The following is a 25048-nucleotide window of genomic DNA, read 5'->3' on the forward strand; positions in this document are numbered from 1 at the left end:
ACACAACCACAGACTCAAATTTAACCTAATACAAGATTCTATTCTTGGAAAAACAAGACCATAAATGCAAAGCATATGGCTTTGATGTTTCCTGAATGTAGTATTAAGGGAAGCTAAATTCTAAATATGATTTACCCCTTTCTAATTTATTTTAATCTACTACTAGTTACAGCGGTTGATTATATTATTTACCTATGTTAGATATGTTTAAATCTGTCTCCATATAGAAGGAAGTGGCTTTTTCCAAGAGGCATCAGCATCAGTAGCTTATTGAAAGCTTTTGTAAGTATTAGAAAAGACAGGCAATGATTCAGAGAATATGCGAGTGCAACACTAGGCAGAGCAAAGGAGAGAAGCCCACGGCAGCACATCCTAACCCCTGCCAAATCAGAGTCTTCATGAAGAGTGCAGTACTCCGCTCAGATCAGCGACTCTGTCCCCGGTGTTTACAGGTTTTCGGAAGAACCGCGTACGGTCCTGTCAGGCAACGCCACCCGCCACGCTGGCGCGGGGTAAGGCAGCTGCCAGACCCAGCGGAGCCTCGGCTGGGACAGGCTCCCCAAACCAGACTCGGGCAGCCCCCGGCCGCGCAGGAGCGACAGAGAGCTGCACTGCTCTCGCTGGTGGCCGCTCAGTGGCGCTGCGAGGGCAGGCCGCGGGGCCAGGCCGCCAGGACCCACCACCCCTCCCGCGGGCGGGAAGCTCAGAGCCGCTCCCGGGCAGCGCCGACCACCCCTCCCCTCAGGCCCGACGGCGCGGGGGGCCGCGCAGCTGCAGCCCGCGGCGGTGGGGCAGCCCGCGGCCGCGTCTCCCCTCCTCCTGAAAACCAGCCCTCCGCCCCGTGGCCGCTTGCCCAGCCCCGCTCCCGGGCTCCGGCCTGCAGGGGCCGCCCCCGCCGCGGCCGACCGGCCCCCTCCGCCGCTGACAGCCGCGCTCGCACCCCCCTCCCCCGGCGCTGCCCGCGCGCATGCGCTGCGCACCACCCAACCCCCGCCTCGCCCGGGGCCTGCCCGCGCGCGCCCGGCCCCGCCCGTCACCGCCCCCTTCCTACTCTCGCGAGATCTGAGGCTCCCGGCGGGACATCCGGGACCGCCGGTTGTTTGCGCGGCGGGGCAAGATGGCGGTGGAGTCGCGCGTCACGCAGGAGGAGATTAAGAAGGAGCCGGAGAAGCCGATCGACCGGGAGAAGGTGCCGGGGGTGGTGCTGTGCGTCCTCTTACGCCGCTCCCGGGCGTGGTGGGGCGGGCACCGGGCGGAGGGGGGAAGGGTATGGCGGCGCCGTGAGGCCGGGGGGGTGGGGGGAGGCGGTTGGGGATGGCGGGGGACGGCGAGTGGCCCCTCATCCTCGCCTCGCCCCGCAGACGTGCCCGCTGCTGCTTCGCGTCTTCACCACCAACAACGGGCGGCACCACCGCATGGACGAGTTCTCCCGCGGCAACGTGCCCTCCAGCGAGCTGCAGATCTACACCTGGTGAGTGCGCGGTGGCGGCCCCCCGGGCCCTCCGCCCGGCCCTCGGGCGCGAGGCGAGCGGGGCCCTGCGGGCCGGCGCTCCGAGCGGTGTCGGGGAGCTTGCCTGGCTGGAACTCCCTGTCTGGTACTCAGCGGCGAGGGGGGGTTCGGTAGGCCTTGTTTACAGCAGGAAGCGTGGGGAGGTTTTCGTGGGGGCGGGTGTGAGCGCTGCTGGGGTCGCAGCTCCGCGGAGGAGGGCAGCTGCCGCTGAAACAGCGCTTCTGCCTATAGCCGCGGCAACTTAGACGTGGCACCCATGGAAGCAGGACTTTAGCGAAGTGCTGATTGCTGCCCACTGAAACTTACTGCGGTTGAGTTGCCCAATTACTGATGCACGTAATCGGAGGCTTGCGTTGTGGCGTATCTTTGGCTATTGCAACGAATCTGTTCAACACAGAGGGTCTCCTTTAACTAGTGCTTAAATTTTGTTCCAACAGCTCTGTTTTTCAGTAGAAGTAGTTGTCCCAGAAGGCTTGAACTGTTGTGTGAATGGTGTGTCGGTTTTACGTCAGAGGTTGTTGAGGGTGGAGTAGCATGTTTCTTTTTGTATGGTCAGGTAGCAGTGCTTTAACAGAGGGCCGCTTTTTAGTGCTTTCAAATTTAGTTTGGAGAACTGCTTTAGTTTGCATTGGAAGCATGTTAGTTTTTGTTTATAGTACTTTGAATAACGCTTTTGAAAGTGAATTATGCTACTTTTTAAATCTTGCTTTTCCAACAAGTTTTCTATTAGGGTTATAACTTGCATGTCATATGGTTGAATAAATGCTTTTTTGTGACTAGCGCAGTGTGCAGTTCTAATTTACTACTTAATGGGATTTATGAACTCAGTCCAGGCTATTGATGGTGTCCGAGCTGTTTGCCATCTGCAGAAGGCAGAATGGGCATTGTCTGTCAACACACTGCTCCTTGGTTGCTCGAAGCTCGGAGTGAGTGTTCAGTCTGTATAATTAGAGCCGCTTTAGTTGTGATGATTGAGTCCTTTTGTTCTTGAAAGTCTAAAAATGAGCTTTAGTCCTGGTCTGGTTGAAGGCTGGGGAAAAGGAGGAGTGCTGCCTGTTAGGGCAGAAGGGAAAAGCTTGATGGAAATGTAAAACTATTCATGTTTTTTTATTTTATTTCTACATTTCCTCTAGCATTCAAGAAGCTATTTTAACATAGACACCAACTTAAATGAGGAAGTGTATAGTGTTCATTGTATAAATGCATTAATGCTTTTTAAAAAAAACCACCTTCCCTGCTGTTTAAATAGTAGGTGGAAAAGCAGATGTTGAAACACACACAGATGTGAAGAGACTTGTCTAACATTGCGGTAAATTAGAAACTACTACAGCTAGAACCACCTTTGCACTAGACCATAGTGTCTCCAGTGTACAGTAAGTGGTGAATTCTCCCAGGTGTTATGATCAATAACTAATGTTGTGGTTTAACCCCAACCAGCAGCTAAGCACCACACTGCTCGCTCACTCCCCCACAGTGGGATGGGGGAGAGAATCAGAGAAAAGGTAAAACTTCTGGGTTGAGATAAAAACAATTTTATAGGACAGAAAAGGAAAAAAATAATGATGATAAAAGGATTTACAGAACAAGTGATGCACAGTGCAGTGGCCCACCACCTGCTGACTGATGCCCAGCCAGTTCCTGAGCAGTGGCCTTCCCCCCCATCCCTCCCCCCTAGCCAACTTCTCCCCCCTCTCCCCCCCCCGTTGTTTTTTTGTTCAGCATGACGTCATATGGTATGGAATATCCCTGGCCACAGTTTGGGTCAGCTGTCCTGGCTGTGTCCCCTCCCGGCTTCTTGTTGCACCTGGCAGGGCAGTGTGAGACACTGAAAAGTCCTTGACTTAGTGCAAGCACTGCTCAGCAGCAACTAAAACGTCAGTGTGTTATCAATATTATTCTCATCCTAAATCCAAAACACAGCACTATACCAGCTGCTATGAAGAAAGTTAACTCTATCCCAGCTGACACCAGGGCACTAGAGCACCTTCTTGTCACTTGATCATTAGGCCAAAATGTATTGTTTAGAATGCCATGTAGTTGTGAAATCAGTGGCTCACTATATAGCTGAAATGTAAGATCTTATTCATCTTCGGGTGTTGACAGAAAGTATGCAGAGGAAGGAAATGTATGGTTAACTTGTAGTGATATATTGATTCCACCCTAAATGGTTTTTTTTAAGCTTTTTTATTGTTGCTTTTGGGAACGTGAATCACTTTGGTTTGTTTAATCTAGGATGGATGCAACTCTGAAAGAGCTGACCAGCTTAGTGAAAGAAGTCTACCCAGAAGCACGGAAGAAGGGCACGCACTTCAATTTTGCAATTGTTTTTACAGATCTCAAGAGGCCTGGATATAGGTAAATGGCATTTCTTCTCTGGGTTAATAGAAGACTTCAGGCACTGGAGCAGTAAATTATTTTTAATTGACACTGATTTTAAAGTTTAGAACCCACAAATCAAATTTCTAAAGTTCTTGATAACAGGCTGTATGATGACCACTACAAACTCTAAATTTTGCTTGGTGACCATCTTTGTTAATGTGTTCCCAAAACAATGAACTTGGGTGCTTGAAGGCTTTGGTTGCTGTATTGGCAACCAACCAGAACGTGGACCTATGGCTTGAGGTAAAGCTTTGTTTCTGGTGATACGAGGCACGGTAGGTCTTGTATCTGAGAATGCATTTGAGTTTTAGCAGTGACCTTGTTGCAGGTATCCATCTTCCAAAACTGTTTGAGTTAACCTTTGTCAGCAACCAGTGGATATATCCTGCTCTGTAATCTGCGGGGTTTTGTTCTGTGTGTATGAAAGGGGGCAAGGGGTTCTCTCTAGTATTTAACTTACATGGTAGAAGGTTCCCTCACCCCTCTGCCCCATCAGAAAGAGGATTTGGTGTAGCTTGTCTTGGTGTACCTGGTACTAAAGGGCAAAAAAAACCACCCAGCGTCCTGTGTACATAGCTAAATGCTAAATACAGTGCAGAGGAAGGCATGGGAAGGTGGTCATGAGCTGATACAGTTCCTGTTTTGGACATCTAGAGAGATTTGCCTTTGATAACTACCTTGCTTTTTCTCTCCTGCATGCAGGGTGAAGGAGATTGGCAGTACCATGTCGGGCAGGAAGGGCACAGATGATTCCATGACATTGCAGTCTCAGAAATTCCAGATAGGAGACTACTTGGATATAGCAATTACTCCTCCGAATCGTGCACCGCCCCCATCAAGCCGCATGAGACCGTACTAAACTATTGCTTCTTTGTATGATTACATCTTCTGTTTATTCCTACTTGCTGTTCTAAAGCAGGCTTATTTTCTTGCTTTTGTTGCTAAGCAAGAACACCTGAAGACAAAGCTAAGCATCAGAAATGAAAGTTAACTTTTAAACCTTAACTTCTAGTCTATTTGTTTAGAAGAAACACTTCTCTTTAGCAGTGCCATCATCCTATCCCTGATTGTTATAGTTTGAACAGTAAGTCAGTGTGTTCAGTGTTTCAAGATTTCCATAAAATACGACCAGAAGGATTACAGTTGTTCTGTAGTTCTGTCTTGTTTGGAATAAAGATTGATGTTATTCATCTTTTTGATAGTGTGGTGGTGTTTGGTTTTTTGGTTGTGTGTTGCTTTTTTTAAAGTGGATTTCTGCAGAGAAGTTTGGAAGTTGGCTTTTAAGCAGAAGTTGAAATTGAAAGGGGGGGCAAAGCCCTTGTCTGATAACTTTTGGGCTTGTTGAGTAGAAGTAGGTGGCCCCATGGGAATTCCTTGTACAGGAGGATTTCTTAAACCACTGCTGGCAGAGGAGGATGTGGTTCAGCACACTTGCATGTCATCCTTACTTGAGTTTTGAAGGAACTAGTGTTGCCTTTGAAAACAGAAGGTATAAAGCTGTCTTTGAAGGTCTTGCTTTTCTTAGAACAGCAGTCTCCAAACTTTTTTTTGATTGCACACCCATATCAGTAAAAAAACTTTGGAGCGTGTTTATTTATCAATTATATGCATCTATTACTGTACAAATATATGTGCATTTTAAAATTATACAAAAATAGAAATGAAAAAAGAATGGTGAAATACTTAAATACAATTTTAAAATATTTTTTAATTAATGGTACAAAAGTACTCTTTTCCTGTACCCCACTTGTGTGTGTACCACTTTAGAGATTGTCTTGTCTTTGAATTGTTTTATGTGGAGACCACTGTCTCAGCAGATGGGAGTGTCTGCAGAGACCTGGCCAGAAGAAATTGTGTGTTTTCAGATCTAGGCTGACTAAGGAGCAGAACTCTTTCCTAATGAAAATACAATGGCAGGTGTTCTGCCCAGAGATGCTCTTGCCTGCAGCTCAGGTGAACTGAGAGGTCAGGCAGCAAGTCTGCATTCTGGCAGTATGTGTGGGAGTCCTGACCCTGACCACTGGGCTCTTGGCCAAGCAAACCTGTGGGAGGGAGGCAGCTGGCTTGCCTACCTACATCTCCTGGGTTGTTGACCATAAGCTATATATTGTCAATGTACACTGGTGAATAGGAAAACACCCAATTTTGGCTTCCGGAACCCTAACGAAGGTGAATACTGTAGCCTCTTTGCTTTAGTTATCTTCATCTAGTGAATACATATGATTTTGTATCCTACACTGACCAGTCTGAGCTGGGTAAATCTTGCTGCTTAACCCTCAGTAAGTTGACTTTTCACAAATACTTATAGTTTGTACTGAGCACCAGTGTCTCTATTGTAACCCTTGGGTGTCAGGGTAAAGCTGAGGAGCAGTGAGGTATCAAGGTTCAAGGCTGTTCTGTGTTAGAAGTTACTGATGAAGCTGGAGGGTGTTGGGGGTGTTGTAGCCATCTTTGGTCATCCAGAGGTGAACTGGAAGGCTGGTCTGCATGATGGACACTATACCCTGGGAAGCAGCTGGTATGTACTTCAGGAGCAGGAAGAAGAAGGGGTGACCCATCTCTCAGCAAATCAGTGTGACACTGGAGGATGGGTGGCTTCCCATAGCTTGGGGCTTGCCAGTTTCTTCTGTCATTGCAGGGGGAGAGCTTGAGACATGCCTCTGATCTTACAGTATGTTCCAGCGGTCCCTGGGCTGTGTGCCTCAGCTGGCTGACCCTGAGCTAGACACTTGTTTTCTGAATGTTGTGCCCCTCTGTGCTGAGAGAAAGGCAAGAGCAGAAGTAGAAGCTGTAGCTGCTCCTTAGGGCCTTCACCTTCCTCACTTAAGGCCTGAGCAGAGCAGAGGCAAAGACTGAAGTAAGTACATAAGTAAGTGTTCCTGTCTGCTGAGGGCAAGGCATGCCTTCTTTCATGAGCTGTGATTTATATAATGTTTTTTCTCTCAGGGGTCCCTTGGTGCAGTATAGCCTGAGGATTTTACATTCAGTTCTGCCCATGGTTCACCCTCTTATCTGGCTTCTACATTAGGGAGTTATGATTTCAGCCTTCATGAATGACACTCATTTGCAGAATCACCTTCATCCAAGTCACTTTTCTCCCCCCAAGACCAAAGAGCTGTTGTAACAGCTCAGTGACTTCTGTGTCACCAGGGGCAGGTTTGGGATCCCTGCTGCCTGTGTGCTGGGTCACAGCCAGGAGATCAGCCATCTGGTTTTTGGTACCTTATACACCTGGGCAAACAGAAAAGTGAAGACCACTTCTAAGTGGCAGGCTCCCCCCCAGGGCATCATCCATGCTGCAAAATAAGTGAGACAAGTTCTGCAGTAACTAGCATGTAATTACAGAATTGCACAGCCTCCCACCAAAGGCAAGGACAGACCTGCTGTTAGAGGTACATAGGAATAGGGGCATTTCCTCATTTTTGTGTCCTGGTTTTTGCTTTAATTGCCTTTAAGGATAATTCTCAAAATTAAATGTAGTCAAAATATAACACAACACCAGCAAGTGTGACTCAGCTGCTCTGGGAGGCAGCTGGGCTTGGTTGCTGGAATGGGAGACATGGCCCAGTAAGGGCTTGTGCCTGCCCAGCCCGGGACAGGTCTTCACACACTTCAGAGAGAAAGAGGAACAACCTATGGCCTTCATAGTTGGCGGCCCATGAAGCACAAGCACCAGAAAATGAACATGCAGAACTACCTTCAGTAGCAAATACTTGAGCTTGACTGCTATGGAAGTATAAACCTCAGCTGACCTCTTCCCTGGCTGCTTCAGGCTAAACATCTCTTGAGAAAGATTTGTCCTCAAGCACTTGCACTTCACACAGAAAGGTAATGCAGAAGTGAAGAGAGTTCAATTTTCAGTACCTATTTTATAGGAAAAGACACTTGAGAGATCAGTGCAGTTAGGGTTAATGGATTTTTGATGTAGGGAACCCCTCTGCAATCAAGGCCAACAGCAGCAATTTTGAACTCGGACATCAGGATACAGCAGGCAGCTGTGAAAAGACAGCACCAGTGTACAACCATCCACATGCCACAAGAGGCAGAACACCACACCTACACATCCCCCCTTGCAGCTGTCCCCCCAGGCCTTACCTCATCCCTGTCCTTCCTCAGAGGCCCTTGTTTTTTTTTCTCTGCCTTTGGTTAAAGTGACAAACACCTGGGCCGCTGTGCTCCCCAGCCCCTCTGGCTGCAGCCATGAGCCAGGTGAGCTGGGCTCCCCAGCACAGCCAGGAGAAGCACCCCTCACCCTGCCTGTGGGGTGCAGCACAGTCAGATGGACCCAGCTACAAAACATCTTTCCCTAATTTCTCTTTTTTTACCCTCAGCAGCAGTACCACAGGCTGCTCCACTCCCATAGATAGAGCTTCATGTTTCTGTGTTCCTCCCTGTCTGCCTTTCCTGCCTGTCCAGGTTTGGTTTGTCCTGAAGGACTCCCTGCTCTGCTTCCCCAAGCAAACTTGGTTCTTAGAACTAAATTTTTTCCCCTCATTTTATCCACCTAAACCAATGCTTTTTTTTTTTTTTCACACCAAGAAACTCCTGCCATTACCTTGTCACACCTTACATGAATATCACTGCTGCTGTTGATCCTTAGCCAGGCTTTCATTTAACATGGGGGAAAAAAAGATTCCTCTTTGACATGCTCAGGCCTTAAACTAAGGGGTCTGTTTTCACAGTCCCCCTTAGATTTCAGCACCCCTCCACTACAGGTTCATGCATATCTGTGCACATGCATATGTACATTATGTACAGGAAAACAAGCTACAGCCTCAGAAGAGCAGCTATTTCCTTACCTGCAATGGCAGCATGACCCTTATAAAAGTTCTTCTGCAGTGCTATTGGGAGAGGCTGCTTGCATCTCTGGTGGAGGAAGTAGTAGCTGGGTTAATTCCCTCCCTAGTTAAGCAGTGAGGACAAGGCTCATACACACACTTTGTCAATAATCTGGGCTGCATCACACTCCTTGCTCTGGCACCACATTTGCCGTCGGACTGGAACAGTTGCAGAGGTTTAAGTTTTGCTTTACAGCTCTAGTCAAAAGCAGAAACAGTTGTGATGCAGCAGGAAAACATTAAGCATTATCAGCAAGTTCTCACTCTTGCTATGGAAAGCATAGAAAAATGAGAAGGTCTCAAACCCTGTTGTGTCAGAACAAATGAATGACAACAGCTATAGTCGTGTTCAAGAACAGCGCTGTAAGTAATGTGACAGCTAAGACACAAACTGCCAAACCCAAAGCGATCCAATTACCTGCTGCTCTTGCCTCAGCCCTCATGTCTAGACATTACAGCAGATCAGCTGGCTTCAAAAAAAGCATCAGTTCCTCCAACAGAACAGGACCCTGAGGAATGGGAACTGTAAAACACCCATGCCACATCATGCACAGCTGGTGTCATGCCTGGCCACAAAGACCTGTCAGCGATGAGGGGGGATGCCTGGCTGGCATACCCAGGCAAGGTGCTAGAGATAAAAAAAAGTGGCCAAGAGCTGGGTTCAGAGGGACCAGGGTGTTCGGGACACTCCCTGGGGTACTTCCAGTCTCACAGAACTGACAGGCTTAAGTAGAGACATCCTGGCCCAAAAACTCACTTGACTCTTCAACACTCAGCAAGAAAATCCAGCGAACGCTGCAAGTGACAGCTTCAAGGGCACCTCCGGGTGAGCTCCTCTTGGTGCTGGCTGAGGCATGAATTCCCTGCCCCATGCCTCAGGGATGCAGAAAAACATGAGTTAGTGTCTTCAAGCTTGAAGAGACTTGGGGGTCTTTAACAGGGACCTGAAACTGCACCTGGCCCAGACAACCACACTGTGTATGCTCTTCGAATCCAAGCATTCTTTTCCTTGAGTCCTCAGTGCATGTTTGGAGATGTAGGCCTCCCAGCACTCCATTGCTGAACAAGAGATAGGAGCCAGCATAGCTGACCCTTTTCCTTCTTTTCTTTTCTTCTGCTGAATACTTCTAGCTGAAAGCCATGGAGCACATACCCCAGGCTTCAGAGGACAAGAGGGGAGAGCCCCAACAGTGGTTCCAGGTAGGGCATTTGAAGAACAGCACCAGGCACAGCGCAGTCCCGCACCGACACCCCTCTCTACCTGCCTGCTCAGCTGGGGCTGTACACAGCCCTTGCCTAGCCCAGGGCCTGCTGGCAAGCATGCCACACTCCTGCTGCCTTTGGTTTAAGAACTGCACTGGCGAGTGGGAGGCTTATATTGGGAAGCACATACATTTAAAAAAATACTAAATGTTTGAAATACGGTCCTGCCAGCACCACATCACAACAGCCTACGCAGCCAGGAACGAACCCCACCCTGCACCAATAGGGCCCTGTTCCGAGGTGAGGTTTGTCCTTGTAGCTGTGTACCCTCCAGCCTAATTCACGCACAACCACTCAAGCAGTTGTCCCAAGGAGGGGAAAGGGGTGATGGGGCAAAGAGGAATTGCTTCAGCTGCCATGGAAGCACTCATGGAATAACAGCCTTAGGAACAAACCTTACCAAAGCAGCTGGACAGACAGGACACGATTCCCCAAGCAGCTTAAATTGCCATTGAAAGAGGATGTCCTGGCTCCCACTCCCCCCGCCCTTTCTTTTCTCTTGCCTCAACACCCATCAGTGCCCTTGCAGGCGAGCAGCGATTTGAGTCAGCACGCAGAGTCCATGAACAATTTAACCTTGGAAAACAACAATTAGTTCCTGGTGGCTGGGCAAACAGGAATGGCTTCCCAGGCAGCCACAACTGCAGTGGTGCAACCGAGGCATGGGACCTGCAGCTGTGGGAGAGGAAAGGCAGGACTGTGCAGCAAGGCCTTAGATTGCTTTACAACAATTGCGTAAGCAATCATTAGGGAGTGTAACCACAGGGCTTTAAGCCAGGAATTAAAGTATTTGAACACCTTCCTGGTGGGTATTCTGCAAAATATCCTTTGCTTGGTCTCTCCCCAGGAGAAATGCTTATGTAGCAGAGCATCTTCTTCCATGGACCTTTTCCTGTGTGTGCACATCTGTGCTATTTATTTTTTTTAACCCTTCATCTTGTCTAATTCAAGTTGAAAAGAGATTCACAGACCTGGTCAGCTCCCTACCACAATGTCAGCTGCCCCTTTGTAAAAGTGGGTATTACTATAAGAACAGCATGACATTTCATGTTTAAGTTGAGAGATAATACAGCCAGTATTGACTGATGTCTTCTTAGAAAGTTTATTTCTGTGGACCAATGTACATGTGATTCCATACTGCGGCCACTGGATGTTGTCATTGCTCCTTATAAATGCCACAATCTCTGCCTGTGAAACAAGGTACTCCCAAAATACATGGCAGCTCCAACATCAGCTACAGCTGCTGATGGAACGAACACACACAACCACCATGAGTACTGGAACATCTGAATAATGACAACAGAGAACAAAGCAAATATCACATTACAGAAAATTTAAAGCATCCATGATGCTTTAAATAACCAAGAAATCCTAGACTCCAGTCAGTGCTCCAGTAATTTGTAAAAACATCAATAAAAGCACAACAGGAGGCACTAAAAGTGATGCTTGTCATGTATCCATTTGGCAACCATCTGGGAAGTTTCACATCACTGTGAGCTCTATATTTGTGTTTAACCTCAGGCAAAATATTTCCAAGATAAGAAAGCACTGGCCACCTTAAGGGGCTTCCTAGGCAGAACAGTCAAGGCACTCCCTTGACAACAAATGGGATTATGGAGAGAAGCTTCTGTTAGCTGACACATTTGATATACTTAAAAAAAAGATTAAGAACCACAGCAAATGAAGGAAAACTAAAGGCTATGCTTTTTTGGTTACTTCCCAGATGTCCCTAAATACTGAAGTACAATTTTGTGCTGGGTTCAATCTTTTCTGACTGCAGAAAAGAAAATTAATGAGCCTTTCTCTGGCTCAGCAAATGGAAGGAATCCATCGTAAAGCTGTACAACCCCTAGATTCTGTGCAGGAGAACTGGTGAAACAGCCTCTAGTGAAAGCAGCCTCCAGTTAAACTAAATTAAGCACAACACAGAACGATACTGAGTCAGTTTTGCTTGTTTCCAGGTGACAACTGTCCCTTACAGAACTACTGTTCACTACTTATTTACCTAGTTCATCCAAACTGCGCTGACAGGCCAATGCTGTTACCAGATTCACCCCACAACAAACCAACATGTAACTTTTAAATTCTTTTGCATTATTCCCACTCTGACATGTTATATTACTTTAGTGCGCAGCAGGACAAGCCTTTCTTCAGCAGCAGTACTGGCGTAAGTGGAGTTTTACCCTCCTCCAGCCCCATGGCTACATCCTTGCTTGTTGCGGTATTTGAACTTGTGCAGTTTATCAGCTGGCCAGACAGCCACCTGCCTGAGAGAAATTGATCTGAATATGGAGAAAGACAAAACAAAACACAAAACTTTGCTTCCCCAGCTTATTTTGAACATAGATCCATTTCCAACACTGCTTATGCTTTCACTTCTTCCCACTTTCCCCTCCCCCAATACTCAAACTGCTGCTTAGGCCTTACTGAAACCTAAAAGGTTTTCAAAGGCAAAGCACGACAAACTAGTTTGTTTTGCTGCTCTGATTATATCCACCTCAGAGCAATGGTCCTGTTATAAAGAAGAATATAAGTACAAACAGCAATATTACTTGCATTAGGGTAATCTTGTAGGCAAGAAAAACAAAACTAACTAGTAAAACTTCACTTCTAGATTCCAAAAAGGCTCATGCTAGCATCATGTCATAATAGCTTGAGTAGACCAGAAGATTTTAAGATTTCAATTGTCATCTTGAAGATAATTAGTATCTCAAAATATTAATTGAATCCCTTTCATATTAGTTAATGAAATAGCTATGAAATGTAGCAGAAAACATTAATAGGGAAGAAAAATGATGCAAAATTACTTATGGTGAGAACCCCAGCACTGCTAGGTACAACTCTACAGTTCCCTAATGGAGTTTAAGGAAAACACATTTATAAGCCGTTTTGTGAATTTCATTAGTTGAAGGGGGGGCAGGGGGGAGTCTTTCAAGATATCCGGCTCACTTTGGGGAAAGAAAGTAGCTATGAAGTGCTGTGGAGGAAGAACGCAGGCTGTGAAACCCCTCTTGCTTCATGTTGGTAAATCTGCCTGACTGAAAGATTCTTGCTCTGCCACAGAATACTTTGTACCTTTTTAAGACCATGAAATTCCATGACTAGCATCCAGCCCATTAAGTGGTTTTAGTCTGTGAGGATGCGGGAAGCAGGTCTGGCCTTTAGTCTCTGAAGGAGTTGGATAGAACAATGAAGTGCTTTTATAGCAGCAGATGATTAGTTTTCCAAGCAGCCACCATGCATCTGAGGCAGATTGATTTAGTATTCAAAAGTGTTGATCAAGCTCAAAGACTGACACATAGTAATACATGCATATTTTTAAACAGAAGCTAGCACAGAAAAATGACAGTGTGCTCAGGCCAGAACTAGTAGTAAATCAGCTTCTCAAGTTAATTTGATGTATGCTTATCCTGGAGAATGACTGGAATAGCAGGAAAAAGGCACCTTTACTTGCTAGGTTTTAGCCAGGATAAGTCCATCTAAGCAACTGGAGAAATACTTCCTGGCATCTCTAGATATTTGCATATCCTGAGGACTTCAGAAAAATGTGGAGCTGTGTTCAGAAAAGCATACACTTCTCCCCATCTCCTGGAACAGTCTCTCCCTTCTTATGTGTTGCATGCCTGCCCTCGTATAAATAACAGAATTTTAGCCATCAACAGGAAGACCATGTACAGCTGGTAAGAGCAGTCCTGGAGTCACTCGGAGGAATAGCTGACACTGGAAACAGCAAACTGGCTCTAAACAAGGGTATGTAGCTGGGATTTCTTGTGGACAAAAGTAAAGTCTCTGGTAGAAAAAACCCTAATTACTATGACTACCAGATACCAAAAAAAGTGCCCAACAGCTCTGAGAACTTAAGCTTGGTCAGCTATTACAGGGATAGATGTGCATGTTTAGAAGTGGCACCACCACTTACAGAATGCACATGGCAGCAGTGCAGGAGAGTAAGCAATCACCTACATGCCTGACAGCAAATCTTCCCAGCAGCTGAAGATATATTCAAATAATTCATGTTTGAGCCAGAGTCACCTTTTAGGGCTATAGAGGTTAGATTGTCAAAAGGAAAACAGATGTATAGCACCTAATACAATGTCGAAGTAGGAAAAGTATAATACAAAAGAAGAAACATAAGAAATACCTGTCCATCAGATAGGTAACAGAGAGCCTGATGCAGGAATATGTCTGATACATCTCAGCATTACAGAAGCGACCAATAGCATAGAAGTGCTTTAAACAGTAAAGTAGGAGTTACTCTTTGCATTACAAAAAGATTTGTTTCTGTTAAAGATACCAAATACTGTTGAAGTACTACTCTTCAAACTCAGCCATGAAAAGATGTACAGTGTCACCAGAACAGCTAGAGACACCCACTTTCTTGGGTAATATACTGGACTTTCCTTTATTGCAACCTAACTACACTTCTCCACAGCCTACTGCCAACACAAGCATACAGAACAAACATGAGAATCGGGTGAAACAACTGAAGTACTACCTCATAGATGACCCCAGTCCTCTTTGAGGCATATATATTAAAAAACCTCAATATATTTTGCCAATAATTTCAATAAAAAATTAAGCACAAGTTGATAGTTCAAACAAGTTTATCCACATCAAACTTACTCCATTAAAAAAAGCTTTTCCTTCACTCTTTCCTCCCACCCATATTTTCTTTTGCTTTTTGAGCTTGTTATGATCAGTGATAAGATCCATGAATGTGAAACAGTCTCAACATTGTCTTCAGCTTTATTTCAGATGTTTGGCTTGAAAAATCCAGGATATCCTCTGCAAATATATCCAGAAGAGTTCATGAACTTATTATCTCAATCATATTTTGAATTAGCAGAAGACAAACATTTGAAACTTTCTTTAATTATCCTGACAAGAAAAAAAGAGTCAGCTAAAGAGCTTTGCTCTATTTGATTACTCAAATGGATTCCAACTCCAAGTATATTAAGATACCTACTTTGATCAGTCTCATTCTGGGTTGTTGTGATTATTATTTGACTCCAATATATGTTCCTTGTACCTCTTACCTAAATAATCTGTACTGACCCCAAGTTTAACAGAAAATCAACAAGTGTAATATACATTACACTGAATCAGGAATATCTACACTTGATCAAGTTGTCACAAAAGCTTCTTTCTATTCAAACTGATCAAATTCTTTTTAAAGCTATTGTTCCATTGTTCAAAGATTACTCATACTTATTGTAGACTAATTTCATCTCACATATTATTCATAAGGTGGCTTTGCATTTTAAAGAACTTTGTCTTTGCCAAAACGACCGTGAAATCGGTCGTGTCACTTAAATAGTTTTCTCCAATTCTTAGTTTTATTACCTAACTTTACTCAGAAGAAAGCATTCACTGGTGCTTTGATTGCCACAAAACAAAATATACCTACAGATAAAACAGTAAAACTCTAACTTCATCTTTTTTTTTTAAACTTGGGAGGATTCAAACACACAATCAATTATAATATTTGTTCTTTACAATAAAGGCAGTCAGATAACATGCCAAAGAATAGTTATTTAGTCACAGCAACAAGAGCTATTTTGGTAGCTGAAGAGCAAGCAGCTGCATGAATTTCTAAATGTGTTAAAGCATCTTCATAGCTCCTCCAAATTTAATTACTGAACCAAATTTGTAAAATTTAATCATACCTGTTCTCTTTGTTGCAGTAATCAGTGAAATCACTTTCATATCTTGTAGTATTTCCTGCCTTCGTCTCCATTTCCTTGGCTTTCGAAGAGTCTACTTTATGATTATACTTGGACAGAATCTACAGGAAACATTAAAAGGTAATAAAAAGAATTATTTAAGAACTCAAAACAGGATTACAGTTTATACATTTTTAGTAAGTAGCAGAGAACTCTTGCTTTTTGAAGAACAAAATCTGATAGAACTAAGCTCTTAATTTTACTATTTTGATATGAAAACTATTCAGAAAAAAGCGTATTAGCTAACCTGTAGAACATCATCTGGTATCCTTGTTATTTCTGGAGGCGGAGGAGTATTGAGTAACTGATCGTAGTGATTTATCTTGGGAGGAGAAGGGTCTCCAAAATGTTTAAGATACTCATCAGAGCTCACAGCAAAGGGAATGCTATCTTCTGTGTATTGTTTATCTGTTGCATCATTCTTTATCACCGACTCAATCTTTCCCCCCTGCTTTACCTGCTGCAAAAGAGGTATTAAATGCCTTCAGTTAATTTACTTATCTTAGGTAAAGCATTTAATAAATGTTCTTACCATTAGAAATATCTTCTACAATGACGTGAGAAAAAGTAGTATTGGAAAAGAATCCCAAACTGACATTTGAAAAACTGCTTATGGTAAAAAGTGTGCGAAAATATATGTAATTGCTATTTACTACCTTAGCTTCTGTTTTTAGCCATCTTGTTTCAAAATCTGGAAACTGTGGTGTTCCTGTATGACTGGGAAGAGGCAGTTCATGTGTCTCTGGTGACCTTGATAATACTGTACTATTTGTTCTGGAAGGGTTTTTCACATCAGGAGTACAGAACACAAGTATCATAGGAGAAGCCATCCAGTCAGCTGCTGAAATTAAGGGGGAGGGTGTGTGCCAGGAATAAAAATCAATATACATACACACAGATACATAAATATCATCAGTTCTAATACCCTAGTTTAGTTTTGTAAGTCTATTAGCTTTTCAGAGATTTGCATATTCTAACACACCTGTATCGTTTTAGCTGATATTTTTAGTATGAAGAACCATTCAAATTACAGAATTCCATAAAAGCAGCAAATGCAAAAAAAAAGTAATAAATCTAGTCCCACTACCAAATATAACTGAAAAAGCCCAACTCAAATCAACATTGCTTTAGCTTCTCATATATTCAGTTGTCACTATGTTTGTCCCAAGATCTTCACACATTTTCAAGAGAACATACTACATCTCCTCTCAAAGAAGTTTTAGCACTACTCTCGAAAGATCGAAGTTACTGTCTTGTTAGCCTCTTTCAAAGCAGTTTCTTTCCTATCTTTAAACTGATCTAATGGGCATTCTCAGGAAAAAAAGGCTACATTGGCAAAACAGTATTTTTATTTCAAATAAGGATAAGTTGCAGTTACAAAATTATGGATCCCTCTGCATAATTCTAGATGGATATGAGTAGAAGAATGAGCAAAGATATATACTGAAGTGAGAAACTTTCCCATAGAAGCCACCAACATTTCATTTTCTAGACATTAGTACTCACACAATGACAGGGCCCGAATTAACCATTTGACAACAAACACAGTTTAAAAGTTCACCATGTGTTTACAATGTATTTACACATACATTATGTAAAACACACATATGTATATTTATTTCACATATATTTAACTTACCATTCTCAGCTGCTACTTTTATTTTTGGCCCAGGAGTAACCATGATTTCCCTGGATGTCATTTCTGGTACATTCACTTCATGATCATCTTTTTTAACCAACCTGAAAACCAAACCCCTCTATTAGCTCTCAAGTAGTATGAAGAAATCACAATTAAAAGGAATACTGTCAAGCTGATCACTTTTCTAGTATTTGTTCATCAACATGGAAGTCAAAAATTCATTTCTTCAAAGATGATTTTTCCATAGATTTTTCATCTAGGATTCTACCGCAGCAATTTGTAGCATGCAAATGTTCAGTCCATCCACAAATTATCAAATAGACTGAGATCTCAATCTAAGGCATAAACCCCCCCCCCCAAAACAAAACACAAAAAGGCGTCCAGGGGAGGATCAATTTTCTTTGTCCCAGATGGTCAATTCTGTTAGGGGGTACACTCCATTTTATTTTGAATTGCCTGTTGCCTATAGAATTCTAAACAAGAGGAAATCTTCTTGGCTCTTAACCTACTAATGTTACTGTGAACACTAAAAGACTTTTAATTCAATTTTTAAGTTTGAATAAGATTACTTATGTTAATCACTAGCTGACTTCAGAGTGAAAAGGCATTAAATATCAATTCCACAAAACTAGAAACTGAAATTTTAAAAAGTCTTTTCTCATATCCAAGATATTCTAGTGGAAGAAGGGTGCAGGCAGTTAAGAGACAATAGCAAACAAGAAGTAGAAGCTTACCTAAACTCTACACAAAAGCGTGTCTATAAGAAAATTTTAAATGTTTAAAAAGTTATCTCAACTATAAGAACCAGATACAGGGCTTCTCTACAAAAAGCCTAAGCTTAAAAAAAATCCATCCAAGGCAATATATTTTACTTAGATGAACACATCTCAAATTTTGCGTTAAAAAGAAAAAACGTAATTTTTCAAGTCAGTTTTGCCTTGGAAGTATTATAGATACCTGAAACCATATGCTTTTTAGTTTTTACAATGGAGAAGAACAAGTATAACAATAAACACTTTTGTTCAGACACTTTCCTTTTTTTCCTTCTTTTCTGTCCTAATTACTTTTGGTTTCAGTTTTGTAGTAGGTGCACCAAAGTACATTGTTCTTTTCACTTGCTTCAAAACTGAAAACCAAAGTTGGAGGAGTTGAGGTCTACTAAGTATTTTTAAGACCTTTGAGATGAATTTTTAAAGTGGTTTTCATGCAATGCACAGCTGCTAGACAGATTTCAGTTAGGTACAAGACCTGGCTGGCACAAGCAAGGGATATGAAAGGGCAGGGCTGTCTCAAAGAAAGTCGGAATTATTACCCATCTTTGTACCTGGAAACTACAGGCTCTCTCATTCGTACTAAGTTTTTGCTTATCTCATCCTCAGGGAAGAGATTCCGTGCATTATCCAGTAGGGGGGAGGTGAAATCTTTCTTTTATTCATTTTTTTTTTTTTTAAATTTGCTGGCTTAGTGTTCTGCCCATTTAACATGCTCATCCCATTTAACATGCTCATCCTTCTCACTAAGAGGTGAGAGGAGTGCTTTTTGGAGGTAACAAGCTGTTTAATTGTTTCAATCTTTCTGATCAAACCACAAGCTAACTCTAACTTAATGTTGCAAAATAAACAAAACTACTAAGCTAGAAGACAGTTAAACAACATTTTAATTCTAATGACTTAATGTCATGACCTCTTATATTCTGAATCCATATGCAGCTTTAACTTTGGTCACAACAAGTGTGTGTCCATCCCTTTTGGTCATTAATAATGATGATGTGTTAAAGAGCAATCATGCTGTAAACTAATTCTCACCAAGATTTTAATATTATCATTAGGGGTGTGGAAGACTGCTAATGTGATTTTTTGTGTGTGTGTTTATATAGAAATATCACTAGTGGACTGTCTAATTGTTTCACTGGAAACCACAGAATCTACATTTGTAGATGTATCCATTTATAAATTACAGCCATAATTAAACCTGAAGATCACATTTAAAACAGTTCTCATTAAATAGGAAAAGTAGTACAAAACCACAAAAAGTTATAGATATAAAAAACCCTTAAATTGTGCAATAAGCTGAAACTATTTTCAAAATATTATTTGAGAAGGAACAATTTTTGAATTAATGTCTTTCAGGATTCAGTAACAGTTTATCTATTACAATTCCAATACTATAAAGCTTTATAGACATTATGGTATTTACATAACTATTCAAAAGGACAGATCCCAAAACTATTTTAAAAGAACATGTATCTTTTCACTTTCACTTTTCCCCCCCAGTAATCTTAAAAAACCCTCAAAATTTAACCATTGCAGTAAACTGGATCTTTGGTGGACAAAGTCACTTAAGTTGGCATGGTTCTGAAGAACTTCACACCTGTGCTTATATTGAAATACCAGGGATTAAAAAAAAGTTGAATGATTATTTCTACAACTTATTTTGAATATGGTCCTTGTTTTTTGACTAATTTCTCTAAATACCAAATGTTTAGCTGCAGAACAGTGAGTTTCTTTTAAATACTGTCAGCTTTTAAAATTGAATGTGTTGCTAATAGTTAACTATAAAAATGATCTACCTACCTTTACATTACCTTAGAGGTTCTACACCTCACTGCTGCAAATTCTTTTCTTTAATTTTAATTAGAACAGTGAAAATCAGGAGATTTCATTTCATCAGAAGACTAGAGCAAAAAAGAGCTAACTGTTTGTAAGGTGCAGCTGGACAACATAAGAGATAATACACCGTTTCTACAGCAAGGCATTTCACTGAATGCTTTAGAAGTTTTTTCCAGGTCTATATTCCTCAAGCTTTTGCAACCTTTAAATTTGCTATATAGTATCTACTGCAGACAATGTGTCCTCAAGTCCAAGGTTAAGGAAAGCAAAAGATCACAGATACACTGTGCATTTTCCCTTTGTAAATAGATTGTGTATGGAAGATTCTTATCGTGGTACAGTCAAGGGAAGGAGTATATCAGAGATGTGTTTCATGGCAGCGTTTGGCACTGCAAAGGATACATGAAAAGACATGTAGAGACTTTAATAAAGACACAGGACTAACCAGCTGCTAGATAATAAACATATCACCTGCTTGAAGAAAAAGAGAAGGGCAATAGCAGCAAGAAGAAACTACAGAAAATTCAGTAGATAAACAATCTGAACTTAAGTAATTTACTCACTTCTTGCTTGTCTGGGCAGTTTTACGAATAAGTGACATCGTATAATCTTCATTCATACACATGGTATGTTCACTAATGCCAAAGTGTTCAAGTTTTGGTGTTACACACTCATAATCATCCATCTTTAGCATACATTTCGGTGTTTTGGGCAAACTGCAGGGGGTCTGTGTTTTTAGCGGAGTTCTGTTCTTTGAATTTTCTTGATATGTGTTTGTTGCATGTTGTCCTTTCACTGCACTCCAAGGCCTGGAGAAAGCATATTGTGAAAGACCAAAATCAGAAAGCTGGGGGTCACGCAGTGGGTCCTTGGGCACCAGTGGCTTCTCAGTACAAGCAGGAAGATGAGGTACAGAATCTGCTTTTTCTTCATCAGATTTATTCTGGACAGACACCACTGAATCACTGTTAACTTCTTCCTCTTCTGTTTGAGAAAAGTAATAATAATTAAAAAATGTCAGAAGCTTCTGTTTTAAGAATTTATAAAATAAGTTCCTTCTTTCATTTTAAAGCACTGAACCTGAAGCTACAACAGATATCAAAAGCTCATATCAGGCTAAGCTATATTTATAATATAGGTCACACATTTACTGAATTTCACTGTTGGTAAATATTATTTCTAGGAAAAATGAAATTGAAAGATTTTTACATGAGTGTATTTTTAATAGAATTAATCTCCCTGCATGGCGTAGGCAGGAAGTGCTAATCTTAAATATATTTGTTTTAATTTCAATGCAAGAGACGAAATTCATTAAAAGTATACAATGTAAATGACAATGAAAACAAATTGTATAGAACTGAAAATGGTTTCAGGGAAAGAGCAAAGGCTGCACACAGTACTAGAATGCTCATTCTTCAGAAAAACGGTATTGAAAGGTTGTAAAGCAGCAACTTAAAGCTCATGAAAGAGCATAGCTTTTTCAATAAGAAGAATCCACTGCAGAAATAAGCAAACATGCAATTTGTACATTTCTATAGTTAGATAAACTGAACACCCCAAAATATTTGTGAATTTCTGCATGATGTAAGAAGCAGGGGGGATTGGGAGGGTGGGAAGCGATTTAAAATAATACGGCAGAGGCATTACCTTTTTATATGTATTGGTATTATATATTCAGATACACTTAGCTTAAAAATACATCTTAAAAAATAAATTAACCTTGTAGCTCTGCTTGGAGTCTTCTTTAAAGGCAGAGAGAGGACAGGAAGAAAGGTACTATAAGATGAGAGCTTTCTGCCATATCTTTGTAAAACAGTTGTAGTAGCTTAATTCAGAGGTGAATATGGTCCACGACCACAATTTTGTTTTGTATAATGACTGGATAATGCCTGGGGAAGGTTAAGGCCCGCCCTACCGAAGGCTTCTTGAAGACTGATTGGGCCCTTGATACTGCAAGGGGTATGTGTAGTACTGACAGCTGTAGTATTTTAAACTCATTTGGCACATCTGGATTTTTCAGACAGGTGTGTGAGCACTTTTGACTGGCTTAAGGATCTCCCCTTCCTCCAATGATCAAGATACTACTGCTCCACAGATTGCCAGTGTCACCTGATCCCCATACATGCTTCCTCATCCCATTTGTGCTACGGAGCACATTATTTCAAGATTTTCTCTGTGGTGAATTAAGTTAATGAAATCATCACATATGAATACTAACTAATTTAGATGCATCTACAATAGTTTCTCATGCATGAAAAGGTGAAGCAGCATAATTCTTGGGGTTATGAAAACATGTTTGCTAACATGTTTTCTGAATATAACCATTACTGGAGAGAAACCCCTACACACTAACTTAAACACATGCCAGAAGTTCTAACTCGAAGTTTTTGTATTTTCGTTTATTCTTATGGCACCAATCACAATATCCAGAGAGTAAATGATTCTGTTATTATAAAGCAAATAACATAGATGCACTTAATCTCTTAATTAATTGAAATATACATATAGCTGAAGAGAAACATTTAGAAAATTACATTTGTCTTCACATGCTGTATTGCCAAGAAATATTACCTGTAGAGTCTTTGACACGTGGTTTGTAGCCGTATTTCTGGAACAGCTCTCTTATTTTTCCAAGATCTGCTGCATTTCTTTGCATCAATATTTCACTTGCCTTCATAAAGTCATTAATCGCTTGTTTTTCAGAGCAACTTTTACCAAGACTGGCATTAACATCTTCCTTTGGGGTGGAAGGGGGGGGGAGGGAAATGCAGAAATACTGGTTTTCAAATCACAACATGGTAGTTGTTTACACATGAATTCTTTTGGGAATAAGTATCGAACTTCAATTCAGATGAGGATAAGCAGCAAATTTAGGTCTTACCTGTACCTGAAAACTAGGTTACAAAATATCAGGAATATATAAGGCATGAGTGTACAAAAACTTACAAAAGTTAAACTTAGATGACAGTTCACAGTATAGTAACTACTTCCTGGTAACATCTCAAACAAAAATACATGCTTTTACTCCATAAGAATATGAGATAACAGCAATTAGTTTGGATTCTTACTCCCTATGTACAAAGAATTAGTGCAGAGCAGATGGTAAACCTCAAGTTTATATCCTAGCTTACCTCTCAATTATTTCTACACTTGCTCATTTCTATAGCCCATTTTTCCTACTTGTATTAAAGAAAGTTTAACTGAATGGCTGAAGGTACTGAAACTTCTGTGAAGACTTTCTTTATTCTAAGTGCTAGTCATGGAACACAAGCAAGCATACCTCTTCTGTAGGGAGCTGCTGCTCCTGATTCCTCCTACCCTATACCTACATCTTGGCACAGCTACAACTTCCCTGTTACCTTTCTTCCCTGCTGATCCAAGCGACAACAGTGACTGCAGACTAATAAACACTGCTAAGTCTACTTTAAGACACCCACAAGTCTTTGGGCACTACCCCGACATCCACAGCCATTATGAGAACTTAGAGGTAAATGAATAAAAGTAAGGGGCAGAACTGCTGACTAACAAAGTTGTATTGTGGCTTAATGATCAAAATAGAACCATGAGTTTACAGAACACACCCCCACACCGCCCCCCAATTTTTCAAGAAAGTGAGTTAAGATGTTACCTTCAGAGTCTTGATTTCACAGTGGAGATCATGTAAGACTCTTATTGGAGATTCATCTTCATAGTCTTTGATAATGCATGTTCACATAAAAGGGTTTGGAAAGAAAAAAGGGGTATTAGCATTTTAGTGTGCAAGTACATTCTACATCAGAATGTAATCTCGTATATTAGAGATGTTGAAGCCATATGTTAGAGAAAGAGTCAAGATAGAGAAAACCAGAGAGAAACTAGTTCACACTGAGTATCTTGCAGAGCATGAGACTGCAGTTTGCACAGTATGTTAAACTACACAGAGAAACTGCACAGGCTTCCATTTTACTGTTGCAGCTAATACTGTAAAAATTAACGTATAGCAGACATTGGTACAATAGGTGGGTCCCTGGGCTATCAAGGATTATTTATGCTAAAGTTTTATCCGTGAATAGCTTGAACTTGAAATAATAATAATAGAAAAAAGTGATACAGACACCACTGAAAAATATACATCAACAAAAAGCAGAATTCTTCCGCCTTATTTGCAGGTGGGCAGATGTTAGTATCGTTCACTTACACATGCAGCAGTCATTACCTCTTTCACTGGAAATCAAGGTTAATGCAAAGAGTGTAAAGAGGACACCTGCTATAAATCCAATACAGCGCAGCAATACATCCAGTTACAAGCTTGAGCTATTTGTGCAGAGAGAGAACAAGCCTTGCTAATGCGTTTTCCCGTCCATGAAGAGTAAAAGCAAGAATGTGATTCCCCGTGATAAAAACTCATCTACACACCCACAAAGGAGGTCAGAGAGACAACGATAGAGGGGGAGCCCAAATAATACCCTGCAGAGCTACTCCCAGGCCCGTCTCCGCATGCCCAGAGGAGCTCAGGGGCATACGGCAGGCGGGAGCCCAAATCAAGGGCTCCCGGGGGACAACCGCCGCCCGCCCCCGCCGGGCTGTGCCAGCGGAACCGTCAGCCCAGCGCCCAGACCCATCGCCAGGAGTCAGCGGGAGCAACGCTCCAGATCACGGCCCGGACTCGGGGTCTGGGTGCCGGGGGGTGGGAGGGACACGCCAGCGGGAGCCCCGGAGCGGGACAGGCCCCGGCCCCAGCGGACTCGGCCGCCCGGGAAGGAGACGAGGCGAGGCCTGGGCTTACCCGTGTCCTCTCTGCGTAGGGCCCGCTCAAGCTGACTCGCCTCCTTCTCCAGCGTGAGGGCCAGGGCGCGCAGCTTACCGAAGAAGTCCCTCGACACGTCCATGGCCCGCGGGGACGGGGGGCGCCAGAGGGACCGTGCCAGCACCACCTGGCGAGGGCCGCCCGAGCCCCCGCTCCCCCGACTAGCCCCAGACCACGCGAACGGCCGTTAGCGGCTGCCCGAGAGCTGGGGCTGCCGCTGCGCGCTGGGAGCGACCCTGACGAGAGGAGAGGAGAGGAGAGGAGAGCCGGGCCGCGCGCCGCCGGGGGAGGAGGCTGCCCG

General features: G+C 42.6%; 2 protein-coding genes across 2 annotated transcripts; one reads left to right on the top strand and one right to left on the bottom strand.

Moving 5' to 3' along the window:
- The first annotated feature begins 1087 nt into the window (after positions 1–1087).
- Positions 1088–5088, top strand: SAP18 (Sin3A associated protein 18). Its single transcript, XM_059821825.1, has 4 exons — positions 1088–1189; positions 1362–1471; positions 3743–3865; positions 4592–5088. Exons 1-4 carry the CDS (start codon positions 1118–1120, stop codon positions 4746–4748), a joined length of 462 nt encoding a protein of 153 aa, XP_059677808.1. The 5' UTR covers positions 1088–1117; the 3' UTR covers positions 4749–5088.
- Positions 5089–14710: 9622 nt separating this feature from the next.
- SKA3 (spindle and kinetochore associated complex subunit 3) lies at positions 14711–24829 on the bottom strand. The gene is made up of 9 exons (XM_059824512.1): positions 24727–24829; positions 23590–23654; positions 22533–22698; positions 20525–20945; positions 17353–17453; positions 16370–16554; positions 15961–16173; positions 15657–15775; positions 14711–14775 (listed from the first exon to the last, which is right to left on the bottom strand). Exons 1-9 carry the CDS (start codon positions 24827–24829, stop codon positions 14742–14744), a joined length of 1407 nt encoding a protein of 468 aa, XP_059680495.1. The 3' UTR covers positions 14711–14741.
- Positions 24830–25048: the final 219 nt, after the last annotated feature.

The sequence above is a fragment of the Gavia stellata genome, chromosome 1, assembly GCF_030936135.1.
Source record: "Gavia stellata isolate bGavSte3 chromosome 1, bGavSte3.hap2, whole genome shotgun sequence".
Taxonomy (NCBI): Eukaryota; Metazoa; Chordata; class Aves; order Gaviiformes; family Gaviidae; genus Gavia; species Gavia stellata.